The sequence below is a fragment of the Aotus nancymaae genome, unplaced genomic scaffold, assembly GCF_030222135.1.
Source record: "Aotus nancymaae isolate 86718 unplaced genomic scaffold, 86718_ANA_hifiasm-v0.15.2.pri h1tg000011l, whole genome shotgun sequence".
NCBI classification, from domain to species: domain Eukaryota; kingdom Metazoa; phylum Chordata; class Mammalia; order Primates; family Aotidae; genus Aotus; species Aotus nancymaae.
Genome location: NW_026988422.1, coordinates 75081507 through 75106333, shown reverse-complemented (window position 1 = coordinate 75106333; position 24827 = coordinate 75081507). Strand labels below are relative to the sequence as shown.

Sequence of the window (24827 nt, the reverse complement as noted above, 5' to 3'; positions counted from 1 at the left end):
CATTTTGATTTTTTTTTTTTTTTTGCAGCCTATAGTCAAGGTGAAAAGAAGGATGAAAAGTAAACCAAGGAGATTATGGCATCTACTCTTGAGGTTACCTAAAGATATGGGCTTTTACAGGGGAATGGTCACATCGAGGGTCAAGAAAATGACTGTAAGTGGTAGGATTTTGCTTATGATGATGTGTGTGTGTGTGCATATACCTGAACATACAATACACATGCCATTTATCTTGAAGAATTAGAAAAATGACATCTATTTTCCTGAAAGTGAGAGAAATAAATGATCAACAGGGTAGGAAGAGTGATGGAAACATTGTCATGGATTTGATCACAGTCAAGTTTGTTTCTTTTCCCAGTCCAGAAAAAAACTAAGCTTGACAAATAAGGAAGTTTTTCCTTTCCTAGTCCAGAAGAAACTAAGTTGTAGACAAAACAAAACAGTAAAATGTTTGGGATAATGCCGTGGGTTCTTTGGCTTAGGTTCTATATGGTTGTACAGAGCCAGATCTGCTCATTGTGTCTAGCAGTGTGTCTCTGTTATGTGATAATAAATGATGAATTCTCAAGGAGTTTTTATCCCTACTTCCTTCTTGAAAGCTGATAAGGTTAAAAAAAATTTCCCTTTATGGTTTACCTGGGTGTATGAAAGAAAATGGTTCTTGACCTTTTTTCTTCCCCAGCATATCTGTATGACACATTTCCATCACTAATAGTGAGTCACACTAGCAGTAATTTGTACCTAGCTTGTGAATCTTGAAAAAAGCCCCCAATTATTGAAGTAGGTAGAACATAGTGAAATACATACACATACCTAGTCTGTGTAGTTTTATCTTCAGGCCGTTCACAAAGGAAAATGTCATTTGTTCTTTTGAATTTCTTAATCACTTTTTCCTTATTTATCTTACTGCCTAGATAATTTCTATGCCCCAGGAGTGAGGAAAATGAACTAGATGTATTTATATTTTTAAAATCAAGATGTTGGAAGATACTAATCTTTTGGTCTTTGGGCCACTTTTGGAAATTTTTGGTTTAACCACTCAAAATACTAATTTGTAAAGCAGAAATAAGAAATCTTTTCAGGACCCTGTGTGATTGTCATTTGTTGGTATAAGACAAGTAGATAAATTGGTTGTTGTTTGAGAAGGGAGGTGAGAATAACTTGGGGAGACCAAAACAACTCAGGATGGCTTCACATTCCTTGCGTCTAGGCCCCCAGTTTTACAAGTCTTGGATTTCAATTTCATCAGGACGCTAATAAATTGGGGGAATTAGTTCAGCTAATAAAACTTTCCAAAGTCTGATGAGCAAACTGTAATACCAGTTTTCTAATTTATAAATGGAAGATAGTCCCTTACAATGATATAAATATTTATGTCTACCTTTACGGCACCTCTGTGTTATGTCAAGGCATGCATGAAGTTGAATTTTAGAAGCCAGGTAATTGTTTGGGGAGCATGTAATCAAAGCAAAGGGAAGTGGATTGTAGACAGAGGTATTATCCAGGCCACGGTGCAGCCAGTGTAACATCTCACCTCAAGCGGCAATGTGCTGAAGATCCTTACTGTCAGATGCCCAGATTTAGTGTCTTTCTCTTGGAGAGCACAGTACTCACACTGTTTATTCTGTTTCTTTGACTATCCCTTTTGCTGTATTTCATTCTAACCATTCCCACCTTTGGGAATCTTTGGCCAGACAAGTTGTCATTTAATTGATGAGATTTCAGCTTGCTAAGTTAAAATCCCGTTTTATGATGTCTCCCAGACATCATACCCGAGTCATCCGAAGTGCAGTTTTAGGAGTTCTCTCCACTCTTTGGTAATAAATGTCTGTCTGAAGTCTGTAGGTTTGCAAAATTTCATCTATCAATAGCATTTGAAGTATTTGGTATACTTGATTATTCCTTCCCTAACATATTTCTTCACTTTCGAGAAACTGTTTCTGGGGTATGGGGGTTCCATTAGCTAGCATGGCAAATATGGCATTGTCATTCAAAGGATAAGGAAACTAAACGGGGTTTTTATTGTAGTTTTATTGTAGGTTGGTAGGCTTCATACCACAAGGAAAGTAAGAGAAAATTATTAGCATAGAATACCTCTCTGGTTTGTCAAAGACTATTTCAGGTCATCATCATATGTGAATCTGCTTCCCAAGACTATGTCAGTTTGGAATTTGGATGCCTGGAACTGAGAGATTTTAACCAGTGATATGTTTTCTAAAGACATGAGGAAATTGTTATAAAATAACCGTTTCTTTTTTATTTTCTTCTTCTTCTTCTTCTTCTTTTTTTTTTTTTTGGTAGAGATGGAGCCTTGTTATGTGGCCCAGGCTGGTCTCAAACTCCTGGCCTCAAGTAATCCTCCTATCTCAGCCTGTTAAAGTAGTGGGATTATAGGGATTACATCTGTCAAAATACCTGTTTCTGTCTTTATATGCTCCTGACATTCTCTAGCAAGTTTTCTGTTTATATTGCAGGGTCACTGGAAAGTGTTGTAAGTATACTTTTGATACTATTGTATCTGGCATCACTGTATTTATCCAAAAGTGACAATGGTTTATCATTTTTTTGCCTTGGGAAGAAAATGGTAAGAAGTAGATTTTTCATGTCAAGTGTGGTGTAGTGCTGTTTGAAAGAAATCCAATCTTATAATAGTGTTATATTTTAAAGATTTGCTGATATTCTCTGTAATGTCACAATATTTTTTGCAAGTTTCAGAAGTAGGGTTTCTTTATTATGAGATTCATAATGTTCACAATGTTATCTAAAATGTAACATTCTTTTATTCAGTGATGTCTTTCACCCTTTTGTAGGGGGTAGTGTTGCTAACAAGTCATCTAAAAGTAACTTACTATTTGCATTTTTAACCAGAGTGGCAGAATGGCTGCCATCAATTTAACACATTACAGCAGTATTTGCTAGAGAAAGTTACAAGTTCTTAGAGCTAAAGCTACTCAAGTATTTACTTGCGTAAATTTTAGCATTTTTAGTAGAGACGGGGTTTTACCATGTTGGCCAGGCTTGTCTTGAACTCCTGACCTCAAATGATCTGCCTGCCTCAGCCTCCCACAGTGCTGGGATTACAGGTGTGAACCCCCATACCTAGCCATCCACAAGTATTTAATCTGAGTTTATCTTTGCTTCTTATGCTATCTAGGACAAAGTCACAATTATACAAACCATCCAGAAAGTGTTTTTGGAGAGAAGTTTACCAAAATACACCTATAAAAAACATCTGGAAATTTACACTCATGGAAAAGCCTTTATCTGTTAAGATTCTAAATAACTTTGTTATGATAGTAATAATGAGAAAACAAATAAAGACAAATAAAGTTCAAGTTTTTAGGAATACAGAAAAATAAGAGTAAAATATCATGTACCATTATGAAGCCAATTGGTCATAAGTAAAATCATGTCCGTTTGAAGAGGTTAATTTAATGTCCATACCCAAAGAAAATAATAAGCACATGAGAAATAGTTTATATTTTTGTATAAATGGAAGAGGTACAAGTGCAGTTTTGTTACATGGGTATATTATGCAGTTGTGAAGTCTGGGCTTTTAGTGTAATCATCACTGAAATAATGTACATTGTATTTGTTAATTTCTCATCCTTCATCTGTCCTCACCTTTCCACCGTTCTGAGTTACCAGTGTTTATTATTCCATACTCTATGTCCATGTATACATATTGTTTAGCTCCCACTTATAAGTAAAAATATTTGGTATTTGACTTTCTATTTCTGAGTTATTTCACATAAGATGATGGCTTCCTGTTCCATCCATGTTGCTGAAAAAGATATTATAGTACTTTCTGCGGCTGAGTAGTATTCCATTATGTATATTATATGTTTGTGTGTGTGTGTGGTGTGTGTGTGTGGTGTGTGTGTGTGTGTGTGTGTATATATATATATGTAATATATTATACCCTAGGTACTTTATTTTGACACAGAGTTTTACTCTGTTACCCAGGCTGGTGTACAGTGGTACAATGTTGGCTCACTGCAACCTCCACCTCCTTGGTTCAATCAATTCTCCTGCCTCAGCCTCCCAAGTAACTGGGACTATAGGCATGTGCCACCATGTCAGGATAATTTTAGCATTTTTAGTAGAGACGGGGTTTTACCATGTTGGCCAGGCTGGTCTTGAACTGCTGGCTTCAAGTGATCTGCCTGCCTCAGCCTCCCACAGTGCTGGGATTACAGGTGTGAACTCCCATGCCTAGCCATCCACAAGTATTTTATAACAACAATTTATATGTGTATATATAAATTATATATATTATATATAATTTATATTAATATACAATATAATAATCTCTAACATTATATACATTTATAATATATACATATGTAAATATAAGTTGTCACTTTTGGATAAATACAGTGATGCCAGATAGTATGAAAAGTGCACTTATGACACTTTTCAGTGACCCTGTGATAAAAATGGAAAACTTGCTAGAGAATGTGAGGAGCATATAAGGACAGAACAGGTATTTTAACAGATATGGTGGTTCATACCTGTAATATCAACACTTTAAAGGACTGAGGTAGGAGGATCACTTGAGGTCAGGAGTTTGAGACCAGCCTGGGCCACATAGTGAGGCTCCATCTCTACCAATAAAAATTTAAAAAAAAAAAAAAAGGGAAAGAAAGAAACAGGTATTTTATTACAACAATTCCCTTGTGTCTTTTTATATATATAATTGTATATATAAATATATAAATGTTTCTTTAAATATATAACATATGAATATATTAATGTGTATATATGGACACATTTTCAGCACATTAATATATATATAATTATATAGATGTATATAGATGTAGTGTATATACATCTACCATATTTCCTTTATGAAATCATCTGCTGATGGACACCACTTAGGTTGAGTCTATGTCTTTGCTATTGTGAATAGTGCTGCCATAAACATATGAGTGCAGGTATATCTTTTATATGACTTTTTACTATGACTTCCTTTGGGTAGATTAAACAGTAGTGAGATTACTGGATTGAATAGTAGTTCTGTTTTTACTTATTTGAGAAATCTCCATATGGCTTTTCATAGAGGTTATACTAATTTACATTCCCACCAATAGTATCTAAGCATTCCCTTTTGTCCACATTCTCATCAACATCTATTTTTTTTAAAAAACTTTTTAATAGTAGCCATTTAAACTGGTGTGAGATTATCTCATGGTGGTTTTAATTTGCATTTCTCTGAAGATTAATTATGTTAACCATTTTTTCTTTCTTTCTTTTTTTTTTAATTTATAAAGGAAAGAGGTTTAATTGACTCACAGTTCAGCATGACCATATGCTTGCTGGCTATTTGCAGGTCTTGTTTTGAAAAAATGTTTTTTCACTTCCTTTACCCACTATTAAATGGAGTTGTTTGTATTTTTGTTGTTGTTGTCACCACTGTGCCTGGCCTTGGATGTCTAAATCTCTTGCTAGACTAGAGAAGTTTTCCTCAATTATTTTCTCAAATAGTGTTTCTAAACTTTTTGCTTTTTCTTCTCCCTTGCATATGCCTGTGATTTGTTGGTTTACTTGTTTTATGTAGTCCCATACTTCTTGAAAGCTTTCCTCATTCTTTTAAACACTAATTTTTAAAATTTTCTTCTTACTGTGTTAATTCAGTGAGAAAAAAAGACCAGTCATTACATTCTGAGATTCTTTCTTCTGTTTGGTCTAGTCTGTTGTTGAAGATTTCAATTGTATTTTGTAATTCCTTCAATGAATTTTTCATTTCCAGAAGTTCTGTTGTTGTTTTTTAAAGATATCTACCTCTTGGGTAAATTTGTCATTCATATCCAGAATTTCAGATTTCTCTTGTATCTCATTGAGCTTATTTAAAGTCAGGACTGTGAATTCTCTATCTGGATTTCAAAGATTTCTTTTTGGTTAAGATACATCACTACAGAATGACTGTGTTCCTTTGGGAATATCATAGCACTTTGTTTTTACATACTTCCAGTATTATAATGCTATAATGCTGATTTCTTCACATCTGGAGTAACAGTTGCTGCTTTTTTTCTTTTTTCTTTCTTTCCTTTTTTTTTTTTTTGAGACGGAGTCTCTAGCCTGTAGCCCAGGTTAGAGTGCAGTGGCACAATTTCGGCTCACTGCAATCTCTGCCTCCCAGGTTCAAATGACTCCTGTGCCTCACCCTCCTGAGTAGCTGGAATTACAACTGTGTGCCACCAGGCCTGGCTAATTTTTTTATATTTTTAGTAGAGACAGGGTTTCATCATGTTGACCAGGCTGGTCTTGAACTCCTGGCTTCAAGCAGTCTTCCCACTTTGGCATCCCAAAGTGCTGGGATTACAGGCAGGAGCCACTGTGCTCAGCCCAGTTGCTGCTTCTTACTTTTAAATTTACCTTCATTAGTGTGGGATTTTTTTTTTCCTGAGGATGCAAATATGGTGTTTGTTGAGTAAGATCAAGGATTCATGTTTCCTGATGTCTAGTTTAGTAGTCTTTGATTCAACAGACATCAAGTACCTATTATATCTAGAAGTAATGTATTAAAGGTAATCTTTTGGCTTAAATCATTTTAGAATGTATAACATCCTTATAATACAAATCATTGCCCATTTCAACTAGAGAAGAAGATATATAGAAATATCAAATGTTAACAAGGTAATAAGCCATTGCTTTTGTGTAATGCAAAATTTGATAATGATTTTGCTCTTTGCCCTAGTTATTGATAAAATTCTTAAAGCAAACATTGCCTCACTGCCTACTTTTAGGTGCTGTTCCTTTAATAAGTATATTTTGAACATCATTTGCTTAACCTTTTTTTTCTTTTTTGAGACAGGGTTTTGTTCCTGTTGCCCAGGCTGGAGTGCAATGGCATGATCTTGGCTCACTGCAACCTCTGCCTTCTGGGTTCAAACCATTCTCCTACTTCAGCCTCCCAAGTAGCTGGGATTACCATCACTCACCACCATGCCCAGCTTATTTTTGTATTTTTAGTAGAGACGGGGTTTCACCATGTTGGCCAGGCTGGTTTCGAACTCCTGACCTTGTGATCCACCCATCTCAGCCTCCCAAAGTGCTGGGATTTACAGGTGTGAGCCCCTGCACCTGGCCTGCTTAACCATTTTTTAACCGATTAGAAACACATCTACTTGAATTATATTCATTCTCTTCCCTATGTGTTCTTTTTGAGTAATGAAATGAGATTATTTTAATATGGCTAGAAATCTTAAAATGAGGGTGTGCAAACTTTTGTTGTCTTAAGATTGACACGTCAAATTTGTAAAGAATAAAAGTAAACCTCATTTTTAAGTTTATTATTTTTTAAATACCACAAATGGGAGTAAAATAGGCTTCATTTAAATCGGTACCTTCAATTGCCCACCACCCCAACCACTTCAATAATTGAATGCATTTTACTTAAACATATTGGATAATTTGGAGTAGAATCTCAATTAATGTTCATTTTACTTCTTTGATGACATACAATGTCCCCCAAGATTTAAAACATAATAGGAGCAACAAAAAATTGTTGTTATTTAGTTTTTTAATTTTTGCATTTAGTAACTTTGAACACTACAAATCAACTTAAAATGTATGCTTTGCTACTGACCGTAACACTGACAATTGTATCATCAAGAGCAAATACTCAGCTTTGAGACCTTGGGTCTAAAAAGTTAAAACTCTGCATTTCAGTTAAACATGTATTGATTTGGCAGTTGACGGCAGGTTGTCAAAGTGCCTTATGTTGGAAGTTGTGATATATAATATCTAGGTCCTCCTCTAATGAGGCTACCAGAGACCACAGAGAGGAAAATGTGCCTCTCATTGTCTGACTCCTGATGAGTAAGACTTGAGTTAAGTGCAGAAAACAGGCCTCTACTGGGTCTATCCATGGCAGGCAAATTGACCAAATGAAAACCTTGGGCACTGTCTCAGCTGTTACCCTAACTTTCAAGTGATAGCAGTTAGTTTTTCAAAGTTTTAAGCACCTTTGAAGAGTTTCTGATGTATATTTAAAAGTATTACCACAGATGTAAGAGAATTCATTGTGTCAGACCTAACCTCAAAAGTTTTAAGTTTGTTCTTAAGTGACTTTTAGAGAAATTAACAATCTAGGAATAAATCTTTTAATTTACCATACCTATTGTGGTTACTGGAACAAGGTACCTTTCTAGTAATGAAACAGAAATCCTTTCATTCCTGGAATTTCCTGTTGGGAGTGTAGAGTTTTCTGAGCAATATGTAATGTTGGTTAGTTATACAATATGTTGGATTTTACTGCCAGCTTTGTTTAAAAAGGGTGTGAGAGGTTTTGACCAACAGGAATGTGATGTCAGAGTTAAGTATGGCATCATCTTACCACCTGCCACATGAATAAACCTGGATTCATAAGCAAATATGTTATACATTTAAGTGTTTTTATTAATTCAGATAAGCTAGCTATAAAATAGTTTTCTCTTATCTTTACCTGAATATAATTTGGAGAAACTATCTTTTTCCCTCCTGGAAGATGTTAGTGGAGAAAAATTTGTCCCCAAAGTTGTATACAGAAGTTAATAGATATGTGAGGGAGGTCGTCTTCAGTGATTGCAGGGGAGATGGATGGATCTGGAGATATGCTCATAATGTATTTAAATCCCAGTACATGGGTGAGAGTCGAGTCTTCAGCATTATGGCACACCTGTTAATGTTTCTCTTCTGCTGTCTCCTCTGTCTCTAGCTACTTGGATAAGTTATTAGTTCTCCCACATAACATTTCAAGATCTGTTTAGAATAAGTCCCTACCAGTCTCATACAGAAAAGCATGTATAGTCTATGCTGTTTTTAAGGATATATAGAGACTATGTTATGGTCTCCTTCAATAATACATTACCTATCTTTAATAATTTTAAGCATCAGGAATTTCTTAGGTTAATATCTAATTTAATTTTCCCTAAGGCAGTTCCCAGCCTCAGCACTATTGACATTCTGGGCTGGATAATCCTTTGCTGGTGGGGAGCAGGGGGGGCTTGCCTGTGCATTATGATATAGATGTTTGCAGCATCCCTGGGCTCTACTCACTAGATGCCAGTAGCACCCTGCCCCCAGTTATGGTTGCCAAAAATGTCTCCAAACATTGTCACATGTTCCCTAGGGGGCAAAATTGCCCCTGTTTAAGAACCATAGATAATTATCCAGTTTTTATTTTCTCATATTCCATATGGCTATGATTTACTTGAGATCTCACTTAAGAGGTGAGACTGGAACTTGGATTTAGTTTTTTTCCTAAGACACCATGCTTTCTCGGTTTAAGATACTCTGATATTCTACTTATGGGCTTGTCCAGCTATGAGTTCTGTTACAGTATAGCCAACCATTGAATAATCTACTCCATATTATGCACATAAAATCTGTAGTTCTCCTTAATATCCACTTCTACACATTGTTTGGAGTTGTTTCTCCCAGAAGAAATCCTGAAATGGAGATTTGTATAAAAGCAGTTTATTAGGAAGTGTTCTCAGGAAAAACTGGTAAAGGAGTGGGGAAGTGGCCAGGGAGGAGAAAGAAACCAAACAATGTACAATGTCAGGCAAACTTCCACGCAAGTAATTTTAGCTCAGTCCCTCAGGAGATCCCTGGAGACAGTGTAGATCACATCTCAGAACTATTCAGATCAGGTACAGGAGAAAAAAACTAGAGTGTGTGTACTTCCCTGCCCATCAGTCATTGTTTGAGGTGGAGTTTCTTAGCCTTGACATTTTGGGGGTAATTGTTTTTTGTTGTGGGAGTCTGTCCTACACATTGTAGGCTGTCTGGCTACAATCTTGACTTCTATGTGCTAGATGCCAGTAACCTCCCAGCCACCTTTCCCAGCCCAGTTATGACAACCAAAAGTATCTCTAGACACTTTGACTCCTGGAGGTCAAAATCGCATTCTCATTCAGGACCACTGGGAGATGTAAATTTCCAGCAACTTTAGGTATTCAAGCAAAATGGTCTTTGGCAGCTTAAGAGAAACCCTCTGATCGACACTGGCATTGGCTGTGGGGGTGAAAGCACACCAGGAGCCATGTGCATGCAAGGTTAATGAATTCTAGTAGCTCTGGGTGGAGTGCTGATATCATCTGCTACCTGTATATTGACTAATTAAATTTCTCCTTTTCAGCCATGTGAGCATGTTTGATATGAAGGCACGGTTTTCTTTTAAGGGTTTTTGATGGACTGACTCAACCAAGTGTGCCACATTTTATAGTCAGTGCCACTAGAGCAGTATCTGACTCATCCTACTGTTGCCATAATACACCATAAATACCTCTCCACTGAGGCAAATTTTAAGCTCTGTGGAATTGATTTGATCTGAAACCTGAATCAAGAAATAATTTCATAAGTTGGAACCATTCCTGCCAGACTAGAGTTGCTGATTTTTGTTTTACTCTAATGACAGAAAATTAGTGTGTTTTAGCTGTGTTTTTCTAATATTGAACCTATTTTTATTATACCCCTTGCCCCCAATCTACCATTCATTCATTTAAAGAGTGTTTACTGAGTACCTAATATGTGCCCAGCACTTCGCTAAGTAATAGGAATACAACAGGGGACAAAAGAGATATGGTTGCTCTATTAATGGAACTTCCAGTCGAGTAAGGGAGAAAGATAAGAAATTAGTTACAGTTCAAGGAGCAGGATTGTCTGAAAATAGCCATGAGTTCTCACTCTAGGTTTCCTGGACAGTGAGAACTGGGGTGTTCTCTTCTACTTCATGGGAGGGGCTGTGCTCAATTCTTATGAGACTGGTGGCTTTGTCTTATCAGTAGAGATGATTTCAACTTTGCAGGGAAGCTGGCATTCTTAAACAACTCCAGTAAGCAGCCTGCTTGGCTGTCAAAGTCAGACGGCCTGGCACCAAGTGTATTCCTCTAATGTTAAGGCTGTATAAACAGGGAGAATAGCAGAGAGGCCATTGTCTTTCCACCTAGAAGCAAATCCCCATAGTATAGTGGTTCTTGTAGGAGGAGAATGAGATACCCATATCTTTTGTTCTCTCACTAACCACGGCCTTTTACTTACAAGTTTTCTCTTTCCCTAATAAAGTAGATCTTTAACCCATGCTGTGTAATGTGGAGTTTGCCTTTAAACCTACATAAGTGCTGTAAAGAAAAAAGAGCAGATTTAAAAGATGTGCCATTTACTTCAGATTATTCAAATGATCAAAAAAGCCTGTTTGAGAAAGTGATATTTGAGCTGAGACCTGAGCACTGAGAAAATAAATCATGTGAAGATCTAGAACAAGAGACTTATAGGCAGAGGGAGAATATGGAAAATCCCTCAGGTAGAGAACTTGATATGTTTAAGGAATTGAAAGAAGACTAGTTTGAGTGGCTGGAGCATAGCGATGGAGGGAAGGGAGAATGAAAGCAGCATGAGATGAAGTTGGAGAAGTTCAAAATGCAGTATGGAGCCAGATCATAATAAATGGCCTCACTGGCCATGATGAGGAATTCTTATTTTATCCTAACTGCAATGGGAAGCCATTAAAGCAAACTTCAAAATTTTGGTTCTGATTTAGGTTTTTGAAAGGTAATTGTCAAAGAAGACATACACGAGGCCAACAAACATATGAAAAAATGCTCATCATCACTGGTCATTAGAGAAATGCAAATCAAAACTACATTGAGATACCATCTCACGCCAGTTAGAATGGCGATCATTAAAAAATCTGGAAACAACAGATGCTGGAGAGGATGTGGAGAAATAGGAACACTTTTACACTGTCGGTGGGAGTGTAAATTAGTTCAACCATTGTGGAAGACAGTGTGGAGATTCCTCAAGGACCTAGAAATAGAAATTCCATTTGACCCAGCAATCCCATTACTGGGTATATATCCAAAGGATTATAAATCGTTCTACTATAAGGACACATGCACACGAATGTTCATTGCAGCACAGTTTACAATAGCAAAGACCTGGAACCAACCCAAATGCCCATCGATGATAGACTGGACAGGAAAAATGTGGCACATACACACCATGGAATATTATGCAGCCATCAAAAACGATGAGTTCGCGTCCTTTGTAGGGACATGGATGAACCTGGAAACCATCCTTCTCAGCAAACTGACACAAGAACACAAAATCAAACACCGCATGTTCTCACTCATAGGTGGGTATTGAACAACGAGAACACATGGACACAGGGAGGGGAGCACTACACACTGGGGTCTGTTGGGGGGAAATAAAGGAGGGACAGCGGGGGGTGGGGAGTTGGGGAGAGATAGCATGGGGAGAAATGCCAGATATAGGTGAAGGGGAGGAAGGCAGCAAATCACACTGCCACTTATGCACCTATGCAACAGTCTTGCATGTTCTTCACATGTAACCCAAAACCTAAAATGCAAAAAAAAAGAAAAAAAGGTAATTGTCATTCCTGTATGGAGAATGTTTAGAATGGGAGCAGAGAAATCAAGAAAGCAGTGAAATAGTTTATTTGATAGATGGTAATATGGCTTGGATGTTTGTCCTCTCCAAATCTCTTGTTGAAATGTAATTCCCCTATTGGAGGCGGGGCTTGGTGGGAGGTGTTTGGATGATTGGAGTGGATCCCTTATGAGTAGCTTAGCACCATCCCCTTGGTGATTCGTGATTTCTTGCTCTGGTAGTTCACGTGAGAGCTGCTCGTTTAAAAGCGTGGCACCTCCCACCTCTCTCTCGCTCCCTCTCACCATGTGACGTGTCTGCTTCTGTGTCACCTTCTGCCAGGAGTAAAAGTGCCCTGAGGCCTGATCAGAAACTAAGCAGATGCCAGTACCATGCTTGTACAGTCTGCAAAATGGCAAGCCAATTAAACCTCTTTTCTTTATAAGTTACTCAGCTCCGAGTATTTGTTTATGGTGATGCAAGAATGGACTAACATAGTTGCTGATTGCTTTGGTTAGGGTGGTGGCATCGTAAGTGGAAAGAAATGAGAGGTGAGATCAATTTTGGAAACACAAATGAAAGGATCAAGAATGACTCCCAAGTTTTTTTTACTTTTGCTACTGGATAGGTGATGAGATGAAGGAAATGTGGAGAAGGAGAAGGTTTATTGTGGTAGGAGGACAGGATGCAAACTTACATTTTGATCACATTAAACATTAAATGTGAGACATCCAGAGATTCAAGAGGGCAATTGGATATATAGGAGTTAGTCCAGAGTCCATATTTGGTCTGGAAATGTAAATTTTAGAGTCATTTGCATACACATGATATTCAAAGCTAAGAGCTTGGACAGTCTTGCTTAGGGAATGAGTCTAGATAGGAGTACCAATGACTCAGTCTTGAGGTTCTCTAAAAGACATAGGTTAAAGAAATGAAGAGAAACCAGAAAAGGACATTCAGATGATGTGAGAAAAAAAGGCCATTCAGATGATGTGGGAAGAGAAGGAATACTGCAAATTGTTCTTCCTATTCAGGCTTGGAACAATAAAGTCAAACACAAAAATCATGAACACATACTTGGGCAACAGAATTATATGGTAGTTCTTAGTTATATGGAATCATCCAAATGATGCAGAAAATGTTTCTGTTAAAGATTTTCATAGAAATGAAAGCACAAGCTTTAAGAATTCTAGGAAGCGGCTGGGCACGGTGGCTCACACCTGTAATCCCAGTGCTTTGGGAGACCGAGGTGGGCGGATCACCTGAGGTCAGGAGTTCGAGACCAGCCTGACCAACATGGAGAAACCCCATCGCTACTAAAAATACAAAATTAGTTGAGCGTGATGGTGCTTGCCTGTAATCCCAGCTACTCAAGCGGCTGAGGCAGGAGAATTGTTTGAACTCGGGAGGCGGAGGTGGCAGTGAGCCGAGATGGTGCCATTGCTTCCAGCCTCGGCGATAGAGCGAGACTTCATCTCAAAAAAAGAAAAGAAGAATTCTGGGAAGCCTTCCCTATCCCAATAAGATCATCTTTATACTTCCCTGTGTACTCTCATTACACATATCCTTATCCTACCTTGAAATACTGAATCATATGATGAGGAAGAGTCATTAGGAGTTCATGTGCTGTTCCCTCTGCCTTCCACAACCACTCCCTCTAGTGCCACCCCTTAAGTACATAACTCTTCACCAGAAAGTCTCCTTCTCATCTTTTAGTTTAGGTGTCATCTCAAAGAGGCATTCCATCAATCATGCATACCTTTCAATGCTCAAATGCATCCCCTCAGTAGCACATACCTCTTACATCATTATTCTTGGTCATTGCACAATACTAGTCATGATCTTCTATTAATTTACTCAAATTTTTACTAATTTTTGTCTCTTTCCCTTACTAGAGTATAAGTTCTATAAATGTAAGGTTATGTCGGTGTTTTATTCCAAAACTAATGAAATGTACACACATTTAATAAATATTTTTGAATGAAGTGATGATTTTAAAAATTTAAAATTAAGCAGTGACATAGAGTTCTTTTCTCCCCTTTCTTATACAAATGTTAATATCTTACCAATGTAATTAAAAATTTTTTTTAATTTAATTTAATTTTAAGTTCCAGAATACATGTGCAAGACATACAGATTTGTTACATAGGTAAATGTCTGCCATGGTTGTTTGCTACACCTATCAACTCATCACCTAGGTATTAAGCCCAGCATGCATTCACTATTTATCCTGATCTCTCCCTTTCCCCAGCCCCAACCAGCCCCAGTGTGTGTCGTTCCCCTCCCTGTGTCCATGTGTTCTCATTGTTCAGCTCCCACTTATAAGTGTGAACATGCAGTGTTTGGTTTTCTGTTCCTGTGTTTGCTGAGGATAATGGCTTCCAGCTCCATCTAAGTTCCTGCAAAAGACATGATCTTGTTCCTTTTTATGGCTGCACAGTATTTCATGGTGTATATGTACCACATTTTAAAAATCCAGTCTCATTGATGGGCATTTGGATTGATTCCATGTCTTTGCTATTGCAAATAGTGCTGCAGTGAACATATGCATGCATGTATCTTTATAATAGAATGATTTATATTCCTTTGGGTATATGCTCAGTAATGGGATTACTGGGTCAAATGGTATTGCTGGTTCTAGATTCTTGAGGAATCACCATGCTGTCCTCCACAATAAAAAAAAATAATTTACATTCCCACCAACAATGTAAAAGCGCTCCTATTTCTCCACAGCCTTGCCAGCATCTGTTGTTTCTTGACTTTTTAATAATTGCCATTCTGACCAACCTGAGACAGTATCTAATTGTGGGTTTGATTTGCATTTCTCTAAAGATCAGCGATGTTGAGCTTTTTTTCATGTGTTTGTTGGTTATATAAATGTCTTCTTTTGAAAAAAATGTCTGTTCATATCCTTTGCCCACTTTTTGATGTTTTTTTTTTCCTTGTAAATTTGTTTAAGTTTCTTATAAATTCTGGATATTAGACCTTTGTCAGATGGGTAGATTGCAAAAATTTTCTCCCATTCTGTAGGTTGCCATTTGCTCTGATGATAGTTTCTTTAACTGTGCAGAAGCTCTTTAGTTAGACCCCATTTGTCAATTTTGACTTTTGTTGCAATCACTTTTGGCAATTTCATCATAAAGTCTTTGCCCTTGCCTATGTACTGAATAATATTGCCTAGATTTTTTTTCTAGGGTTTTTATGGTTTTGGGTTTTACATTTAAGTCTTTAATCCATCTTGAGGTAATTTTTGTATAAGGTATAAGGAAGCGGTTCAGTTTCAACTATTTTGAAAAGAAGGAAATATTATCATTTGTGACAATATGGATGAGCCAGGAGGACATTACAGTAAGTAAAATAAACCAGGCACAGAAAACAATTACTGCATGATCTCACTTACATGTGGAATCTAAATTAGTAGAACTTATAGAGGTAGAGAATGGTGATTACCACAGGCTGAGGCTTAAGGGATTGACAGTTTGTTAGTCAAAGGACACAAAGTTTCAGTTAGACAGTAGGAATAAATTCAAGAGATCTGTTGTATATCATGGTGACCATATTTAATAACAATATAGAATTGTGTATACTTGAAAATTGCTGAGAATGGATTTTAAGTGTTCTTACCACAAAAACATAATGTGAGATAATGCCTATCTTAGCTTGATTTAGTCATTCCACAATGTATATGTGTACCAAAACAATCTTGTCATGAACCATAGATATATACAATTTTGTCAATTTAAAAAATAAAAAATTCAAAAACTAAAATGCAGACTTAGATAATAAAAAAAAAGAAATCATACCAATATTTTCAGACCCCAGGAATCAACTGAAAGACCAACTAGTAGAATTATTCAGTAAGGTCACTGAAACAAAAAGCACAGAAACAGAAACCTCAAATAGAGAAAGAACAACAGTTAAAAGAGGTGATAGAGGAAATGATCTCATTCTATAGCTCTAAAAAAGATGAAAGAAATAGACAGCATGGAACATATGAATGTCTAAAACTAAACAAAGAATCTGTATGAAGAAACTTATAAAACACCATGGAGAAAACAAAAAAGAAAACTTAAAGAAATGCAAAGGCATTGCCACATTTGGATAGAAAAATGCAGTGCCATCATAATATGAATTCTCCTTAAGTAAAGCTAACTGACTCCAAAAGACTATTTTTATTTTTATTTTTGTTCAGAACTGGACAAGCTGATGCAAAAAAAAACAAACAAAAACTTGTTCTACAATAATGAAAATAATGAGATATTGTCACATGAGTAGTTCAACAATTCAAAGAAATAGACTAGAAAATTCAAAAATAGATCCAAATATATGTAGCAATTAAATGAAGGTTTTATTTTAAGGCGGTGAAGAAAAAATGAGTTATTCAGTAAATGGTGTTGGGACAACTGAGTAGACAGCTGAAAAAAAAAAGTTGGATCTCTACTTCACAGATCATGCCAAAATGATTTCCAGATGAATCGAAAATACCACATCAAGAAAATAAAACCATAAATTACCAAAACATAAAAGAGAAAATCCATTTATTTAACTACAAGAAAAAATATCACATCACTGTTTAAAAAGTCAAAAGACAAAGGACAGATGGAGGATTTTTTTTTATAGTTCAACTTACAGAAAAGGGGCTAATTTTCTTAACATATAAAAACATTTACAAATCAATAAGAAAAAGATTAACAACCCACAAAAAATGGACAAAACCCATGAGCAAACAGTTCAGAAGAAAGGAGGTATACAATGTGAGAAATGCAAAGTTAACGATGATAGAATGCTTTTGAGACCTAATAGCACTTGGTGAGGGTATGGAGAAACACACTCTTGCATACTGACTCCACGGCAGCAGTGGAGGACAATTTGATATTACCAACATTTTAAAAGCACATTTCTCTTAACACAGCAATTTTATTCCTAGGAGTCTATTATATACCTATAGTATACACATTAAATGACATAGAGAGGAGAATATTTTTTGTGATAGCAAAAGATTGAAAATGACTGAAATGTCTTATCAATAGATGGCTATAGAACAGAACATCCACACAATGGAATAATAGGCAGCTACTAAAAAGAATGGGGCAGCTATAAGGAACGCTCTCCCACATGTATTGTTAGGCTCAAAATAAAGAAAATAATAGGGTGAACAGTAAGCTACCATTTAAGTAAAGTGCAAGTGAAAGTATATATATGTGTGTACACACACACACACACACACACACGCTCATACACAGTGTGAGGTAAATAGCAGTATTATCCCCCCCAGATAAGGAAACTGGGGGTTAAAGAGGTTAAGTAACCTTTTCAATGTGACATCATTAATAAAGACCACAGGAATAAGAATCCAAGAAATCTAACTGTAGAATCCCAACTCCTCTTTTCTAATCTATATTGTCCAGTGGGGAGGAGAATGTATATCTTTTTAAAGCTGTTTTCTTTTATTTGGAGATGTATGTATAGGAACAACGTAGGACAGAAGAACTAATGGCGAAAGCAATAGTTTGGAGTTCCAGTCAGCTCTTGCCTTAGTCTCACTTTGCAGAGGTATCCTCTTCTACCCGTTTCTGTGTCCTAATGATTATAAAATGTGCTGATTCCTCTATTTCTTGACTTGCCAACATATCCTTTGTTACTAAGTTTAGTTTAAATATTGAATACAGATAATTGACATTTACATTATTATGGTTGTTCCAGAATTCAACCAGAGAAGCAGAACCAGTAAGAGATCATGTATATATATGGTTCTGCTTCTCTAGTTGAACAGTGTCACAGTCATAATAATGTAAATGCTATTTATTACATATGTTACATAAATGCATACAGTATATAATATCAATATATAAAAGTATGTGTACATATTTACATATGTGTACATACACTCCAGTTTGTTTATTATAAGGAATGAACTAATACAATTGCGAGGACTAACTAAGCAAGCCTGAAGTCTATAGGGCAGGCAGTCAGAAAGGGAAGATCACACGTGGGCTGGAACCCATGGGCCCAAGCTGAAGCTTGGTGTCTCTGAACTAGGCCCTCTTTTAAAAGCCTTCCAATTGTTGATTAAGCTAGGCCCATCTACAATCTGATCCTTTACTTTTTTATTAATTTAAAGCCAGCTGATGAAGGTGATTGCACCTGCAAAATCCCTTCACAGCAGACCTAGATTACTGTTTGAGTAATAACTGGGAGATAGTATGTGATTTATACAAAATTGCTGCTCCCTCCCTTTTTGTCCTCCAGTTTGCAAGAAAATATCCCTTGTAGTCCAGCCTAACTAGAAACATATTAGGAAGAAAATTCTGGGGAATGTAGTTTAGCCTAGCCAAGATGGCACATAAGAAAGCCATCACAGTTCACCCTTTGTCAACTTGGCATCCATATACATCTGCTTATATCATAATGTCCAAATAAAGATAATAACAAAGTCACAATTCTTCCTAACATGATACAATTATCTATGCGTAACTGTAACAGGCTCTTTCCAAAGAGGAGGATACAAAATCCTTGGTGATGTTGAGTCTTCTTTGATATTTTATAACATAAGTACTGAGATATAAAATTAGTCATTACTATTACATGCTAGATCATAAGGCAATAGGAGAGGGAAAACAACAAAAATATTTGGTTACTATATACACAACTATAATCATGAAAATACTCGTAACTATTGCCATCCTCTGGTCATGTGGTCATTGCTGATATTTATGATTACCTTCTTCTACTGCCCATTCCATATTTCCTTTGTCCTCAGCAAGCACCTCAGCTAGTTGTAGGTTTTTTTGCATAATGGAATGGCCTCTACCTTCATTCTTGAAACATCTGGGTTATTAGCAGTCCTGCCTGAATTGGGTTGTTGTAGTTTTCCATTGACTTTAATCACAAGACTAAACAATTCCCTGGGGGATTCTCCTGTATTCCATACATACTTCTGTCTACCCCATTGTGTAGTACCAACCCAGTTACCCCTTGGTAGTGAGAATCAATCACTCTATCCAGTATAGTAACCTCTTTCTTTGTCTGTCGATTGAAAGATGTAAAAGCGGCCAAATTGGCCAGCCAGCCGTCTCAACTTGCAGTTCCAAAAAAGTTATGATCTATACCCTCTATTAGTGCATAGTAAGTTACTAGACACTTAGTGATTTAAAACAGTACAGATTTGTTATCTCAGTTTCATTGGTCCAGACACAAGTTTGGCTAGCTCTCTGTTCAGAGTCTCACAAGGCTGTAGTTCAACTAGGGAAGAATTTGTTTATAAGCTCAAATTGTTAGCAGAATTTACTTCCTTGAGTCTGTATAATTGAGTCCTAGATTTTTACTAACTGGAGGCCACCCTTAGCTCCTAGAAGATGGCTGCAATTCCCTGCCCTATTCACAGGCAGCTCACAACATGGCTGTTTGCATCTTCAAAAGCAGCAGGAGGCTCCCTGCAGTCTGGTAAGACTTCTTATTTAATGAAACATAATTATAGGAGTGACATCCCACACCTCTGTCATGTAATATAACCTAATTGAATGATATCTCATCATCTTTACCATATCCTATTGATCAGAAGCAAGTCACAGGTCCCATTCACACTCAAGGGGTGGGAATTACACAAGGACGTGAATCATTGTGGGTCACCTTGGATTATGTTTGCCACAATGACTGTGTAAATACTGTTTATTTCCTCCTCTAGAGGAGGAAATATAATCCTGGCACACTATTTTGCCTGGATTTGATCTTCCTCCTTCCTGGGAGTCCAATGGAGAACCAATGGAGGTCCAATGAAGGAAATGTATTTCCTCCTTCCTAGAGGTCCAATGTCATGACCTAGGACATCAAAAAGAGAATGTTCTCAGCATCACAATCAAATGGATCTCTTTTTTTTTTTTTTTTTTTTTTGGAAACAGAGTCTTGCTCTGTTGCCAGGCTCCGGTTGGAGGGCAGTGGGCAGTGGTGCAACCTCTGCCTCTCGGGTTCAAGCAATTCTCCTGCCTCAGCCTCCCGAGTAGCTGGGACTACAGGTGCACGCCACCACACCCAGCTAATTTTTGTATTTTTTAGTAGAGATGGGGTTTCACCATGTTGGCCAGAATGGTCTTGATCTCTTGACCTTGTGATCCGCCCATCTCAGCCTCCCAAAGTGCTCAGATTACAGGCGTGAGCCACCTCACCCGGCCTGAATCTCTTTTTAATTATCCTCCCTGTCTTAGTCTGTTTGTGCTGCTTTAACAAACTACATGAGACTGAATAATTCATACAGAGCAGAAATTTATTTCTCATAATTCTGGAGACTGGGTAGTTCTAGGTCAAGTCTCCCACAGGTTTGGTGTCTGGCGAGGGCTGCTCTCTGCTTCCAAGATGGCCCTGTGTTATTGCATCCTCCAGAGGGGAAGAGTGCTGTGTCTTCCCAGGCAAAAGGCAGAAAGACAAGGGAGCAGAACGCTGCATGAAGCCTCTTTTATAAGGGTTAAGGATTAAGAATCCCATTCTGATGGCGAAGCCCTCATGGCCTAATGACCTTATAAAGTCATTACCTCTTAACACTTTCACGTTGGCCATTAAGTTTCAACACCTGAATTTTGGAGGGGACACACTCAAACCATAGCACTCTCCATCAATTGTTTAAATTTGTGACACATCTAGGATTTCTGTTTATTGGTTTTGAACACAATATAAATATGTGAAATATATAAATATGTGAAATATATATAAATATGTGAAATATGTACTTCACTCCTGAAATACACACAAAAGGGATTTTTGAAGTGGCATAAACCCATAAGGACAGAAAGAACTGGAGAACTGACAGTAGGAACAACATTTAGACAGCAGGAAAGCAAATGAGTAAGTGATAAGTAACTTAGCACGTATAGGAAAGCCAGAATCCTAAACTAGCTTTTGGAAAGGATTAAAAGCAATGTGATTTATACTCTAGAACCCCTCAAAGGGCTCAGGACTTCACAGCACTAAGTAGATTTTGAAGTGGAGGTAAAAGTGGGGTCAAAAGTAGGATTGTTTGAACAGTCATGTAAGAAGTGTTTAGATAATCTCCCCAGTACTCTACAGTCTACCAGCTGCCCTTTCCCCTTTGAGGGAGAAGTTGGAAGTTTCTTCTTGGGAGAGGGTAAAACAGAGGGTCTCTGGCCTGGTAGACATCAAGTACATTTGAGAATGTGGGTGCTATATTGAAAACAGGAGAACAAGAAGAAATACTGCATGTTGACATCTCAGAATGCTAGCAGCCGGACTGTGTACTCTTTGGAAAAGAGATGGAAGACCCAGGGAATTTGAGAAGCCAAAGAGAAAAGGCCTACTTGACATTCTTCCCCAGTAAAACAACTTCTCCAAAATGTGCTGCACTGAAACCCACAGTTGATAAGCCTCTCTTGGATCCAGCGCCTCAAATAAGCTTCTTAGAACTTGCTTTTAAATCTGAGTAGAAAACCAAGGATTATGAGGAATGTTTAAGAAGTCTCAAAATGAAAGATTGAGACCAGAAAAAATAAAAAGGAAAAATGACTTACAGAATCAAACCATGCAAAGAGAGTAAAACAAAAACCAAAACCCTACTATTGAGTCTCAGAAAATAAAGAATGTTATTACATACATGAGATAAAAACAGAATCTATAAAAAGGCACATTCTGAAAATGAAAGACTTATTGGAAAATAAAGACAAAAGAATATTGTGCCCTCCTACCTTTTTATTAACATCTCTCCTTTGTCTGTCCCTCCTGCCACCACCCCCCACAAGCCTCTGGTAACTATCAATCTACTGTTTACTTCTATGAGTTTGACTTTTTTAGATCTCACATATAAGTGAGATCATGAGGTATTTGTCTTTCTGTGCCTGACTTATTTTACTTAGCACTGTCCTTTGGATTCATCAATGTGTTGTAAATGACAGAATCTCCTTTTTTTTTCTTTGAGACGAAGTCTTGCTCTGTCTACAGGCTGGAGTGCAGTGGCATGATCATAGTTCACTGCAGCCTTTGCTAATTCCTGGCTAACTTTTATATTTCAATAGAGACGGGATTTAACCATGTTAGCCATGCTGTACTTGAACTCCTGGCCTCAAGTTACCTGCCTGCCTCGGCTTTTCAAAGTGCTGGAATTACAAGTGTAAGCTACTGCATCTGGCCAGGTTGTCTATATTTATTAAAGGAAAAAAAAAAAAAGATTGGCCAAACTCCTCAAACTATGGCTTCTAAATACTATTTTCCAGTAAAAGGAATCAGAATTATATAGAGAAATGACTGAGTCCATGTCTAGGGAGGAAATGTATAAGGTGAGCCTAGAGTATCTTGTCTTATAAGGAAAGAAGAAAACTGTGAAAAATGACTAGAGTCATGTCAAAAAGACTCAGAAGCCAACTTTAAAAGAACCATGTCTGTAAAAAATTAGACACTTTGAGCATCAATAAGGATAATAACTATAATGATAGAAATACATTAAACGTATTTAAGTGGAAACCTGTGAGTTCATAATGATACCAAAAACAAACTTTATTGGTTGCCTCTATGAAGTTGCTAGGGAATCAATTCATTATTTTCAAAATGGTAAAATTATAATACATCACCACTTTGCAGCCTCTAATTAATTTAATAGATGTGGGCAATAAATGATGGCTGCTACATCACAAAAAGAGAGCTAACCACACATTAGGTGCCTCCTGATGGAAGTACTCAACACCACCTATGACGTGTTCTTGACAAAAAAAAAAAATTAAACTTGCATCTGATCAAGCCTCTAAATCTACTTAACAATTTACAGAACAACACAATAAACTTATGATGTAAAAAGATACCATAATTATGCACTCAGTAAAATCCAAACTGTGGGAAACACATTACAACTAACTCTTTCTTTAATGAGTTTTTTTTTTTCTTTTGAGACAGAGCCTCAGTCGACAGGCTGGAGTGCAGTGGCGTGATCTCAGCTCATTGCAAGCTCTGCCTCCCAGGTTCAAGTGATTTTCCTGGCTCAGCCTCCTGAATAGCTGGGATTACAGGCACATGCCACCACACCCAGCTAATTTTTGTGTTTTTAGTAGAGATGGGGTTTCACCATGTTGATCAGGCTGATCTCGATCTCCTGACATTGTGATCACCCGCCTCGGCCTCCCAGAGTGCTCTTTAATGAGTTTTAAGGAAAAAGGCGACAGGGGAAAAAAATGATGGGGTGGAGGGAGAGGTGAAAAGAAAATTATGGGGCCAGGCGCGGTGGCTCATGTCTGTAATCCCAGCATTTTGGGAGGCTGAGGCAGGTGGATCACCTGAGGTTGGGAGTTCAAGATGAGCTTGGCCAACATGGTGAAACCCTGTCTCTACTAAAAATACAGAAATTAGCTGGCCATGGTGGCACATGCCTGTAATCCCAGCTACTCAGGAGGCTGAGAGAGGAGAATCACTTAAACTCCAGAGGCGGAGGTTGTGGTGAGCCAAGACTGTACTACTGCACTCTGTCCTGGATGACATGAAGAGACTCTTTCTCAAAAAAAAAAAAGAGATGAGAAAATTTATAAAGAAATTGTTAAATGACAAATTGAGTTAAACATTTACAGTAAATATTGCAAGGGGTTATTTTACCAGTTCACAAGTAAAACACTGAATTTCCAGTAGAAAATTGTCAACAACATGTCTGGATAATTTATAGAAGAAAAATGGCAAGCAAACATATTTTTAAGTGTTCAGTTGCACCAATATTCAAAAAAGTAAAACAAGATTTTTAATGTATCAAATTATTACAGATTATATCTAATTTTCACTGCTGGATTTCTGGAAAGCAATTTATCAATATACACCCAAGAGTCTTAAACATGTTCATATCCTAAGGAAATATTCTTTAATGTAGGAAAAGATTTTTGTTTAGGATTATTCATTACCACATTTTTCAAAAAGGAAACCACTGAAAATAGTACAATATTTTATGTTTAAGTAAATTAAGTACAGTTATTTTTAGATATATAACTGTGAAGACTCAAAACACTTGAGTTACATGAGAAAATGGTCAGAATAACAATGACTGAAGAAAGGACGTATAAATGCAGAGGAAACAGACTCGAGAAATGTCAAAATGTTTACAGTGGTTATATCTGGTTGTCGATTTATGGGTAATTGATTTCTCTATACTTGTTTTTATTTTTCACACCTAATAAACACTGTTATAGCCAGTAAAACATTACCAGAAGAAAGACAATTTTTTTCAATCAGCCCATTCCCCTTCTCCCTAACCTCCTGACTAGACAGACTCCCAGTGCATTATTTGTTTTTCAGGGAGAAGAACCCCTTTCATTCCACTGTAGATCACCTACTGTGAGAGTAGTCTTGGTACTCACTCACATCATCAGTGACTATGACTGAAAGCAGATCCTTTACTCTTTCATAAGTGAGGAGACATCACGTGGGGACAAATGAGGAAAACTAAGGGGTCGCTGGGGAAAAATAAGGTGAATGTCACCTGC

At 37.2% G+C, this 24827-nt stretch overlaps 1 protein-coding gene across 3 annotated transcripts in view; it reads left to right on the top strand.

The window, feature by feature from the left end:
- Positions 1-24827, top strand: part of CATSPERB (cation channel sperm associated auxiliary subunit beta) — a 191023-nt gene that overhangs the window by 6505 nt on the left and 159691 nt on the right. For all 3 annotated transcript variants that reach the window (XM_064375157.1, XM_064375158.1, XM_064375159.1), the window contains exon 2: positions 29-154. In XM_064375157.1, the coding sequence (XP_064231227.1) occupies positions 53-154 (102 nt within the window). In that variant the 5' untranslated portion in view covers positions 29-52. The remainder of the gene's footprint in view (positions 1-28; positions 155-24827) is intronic.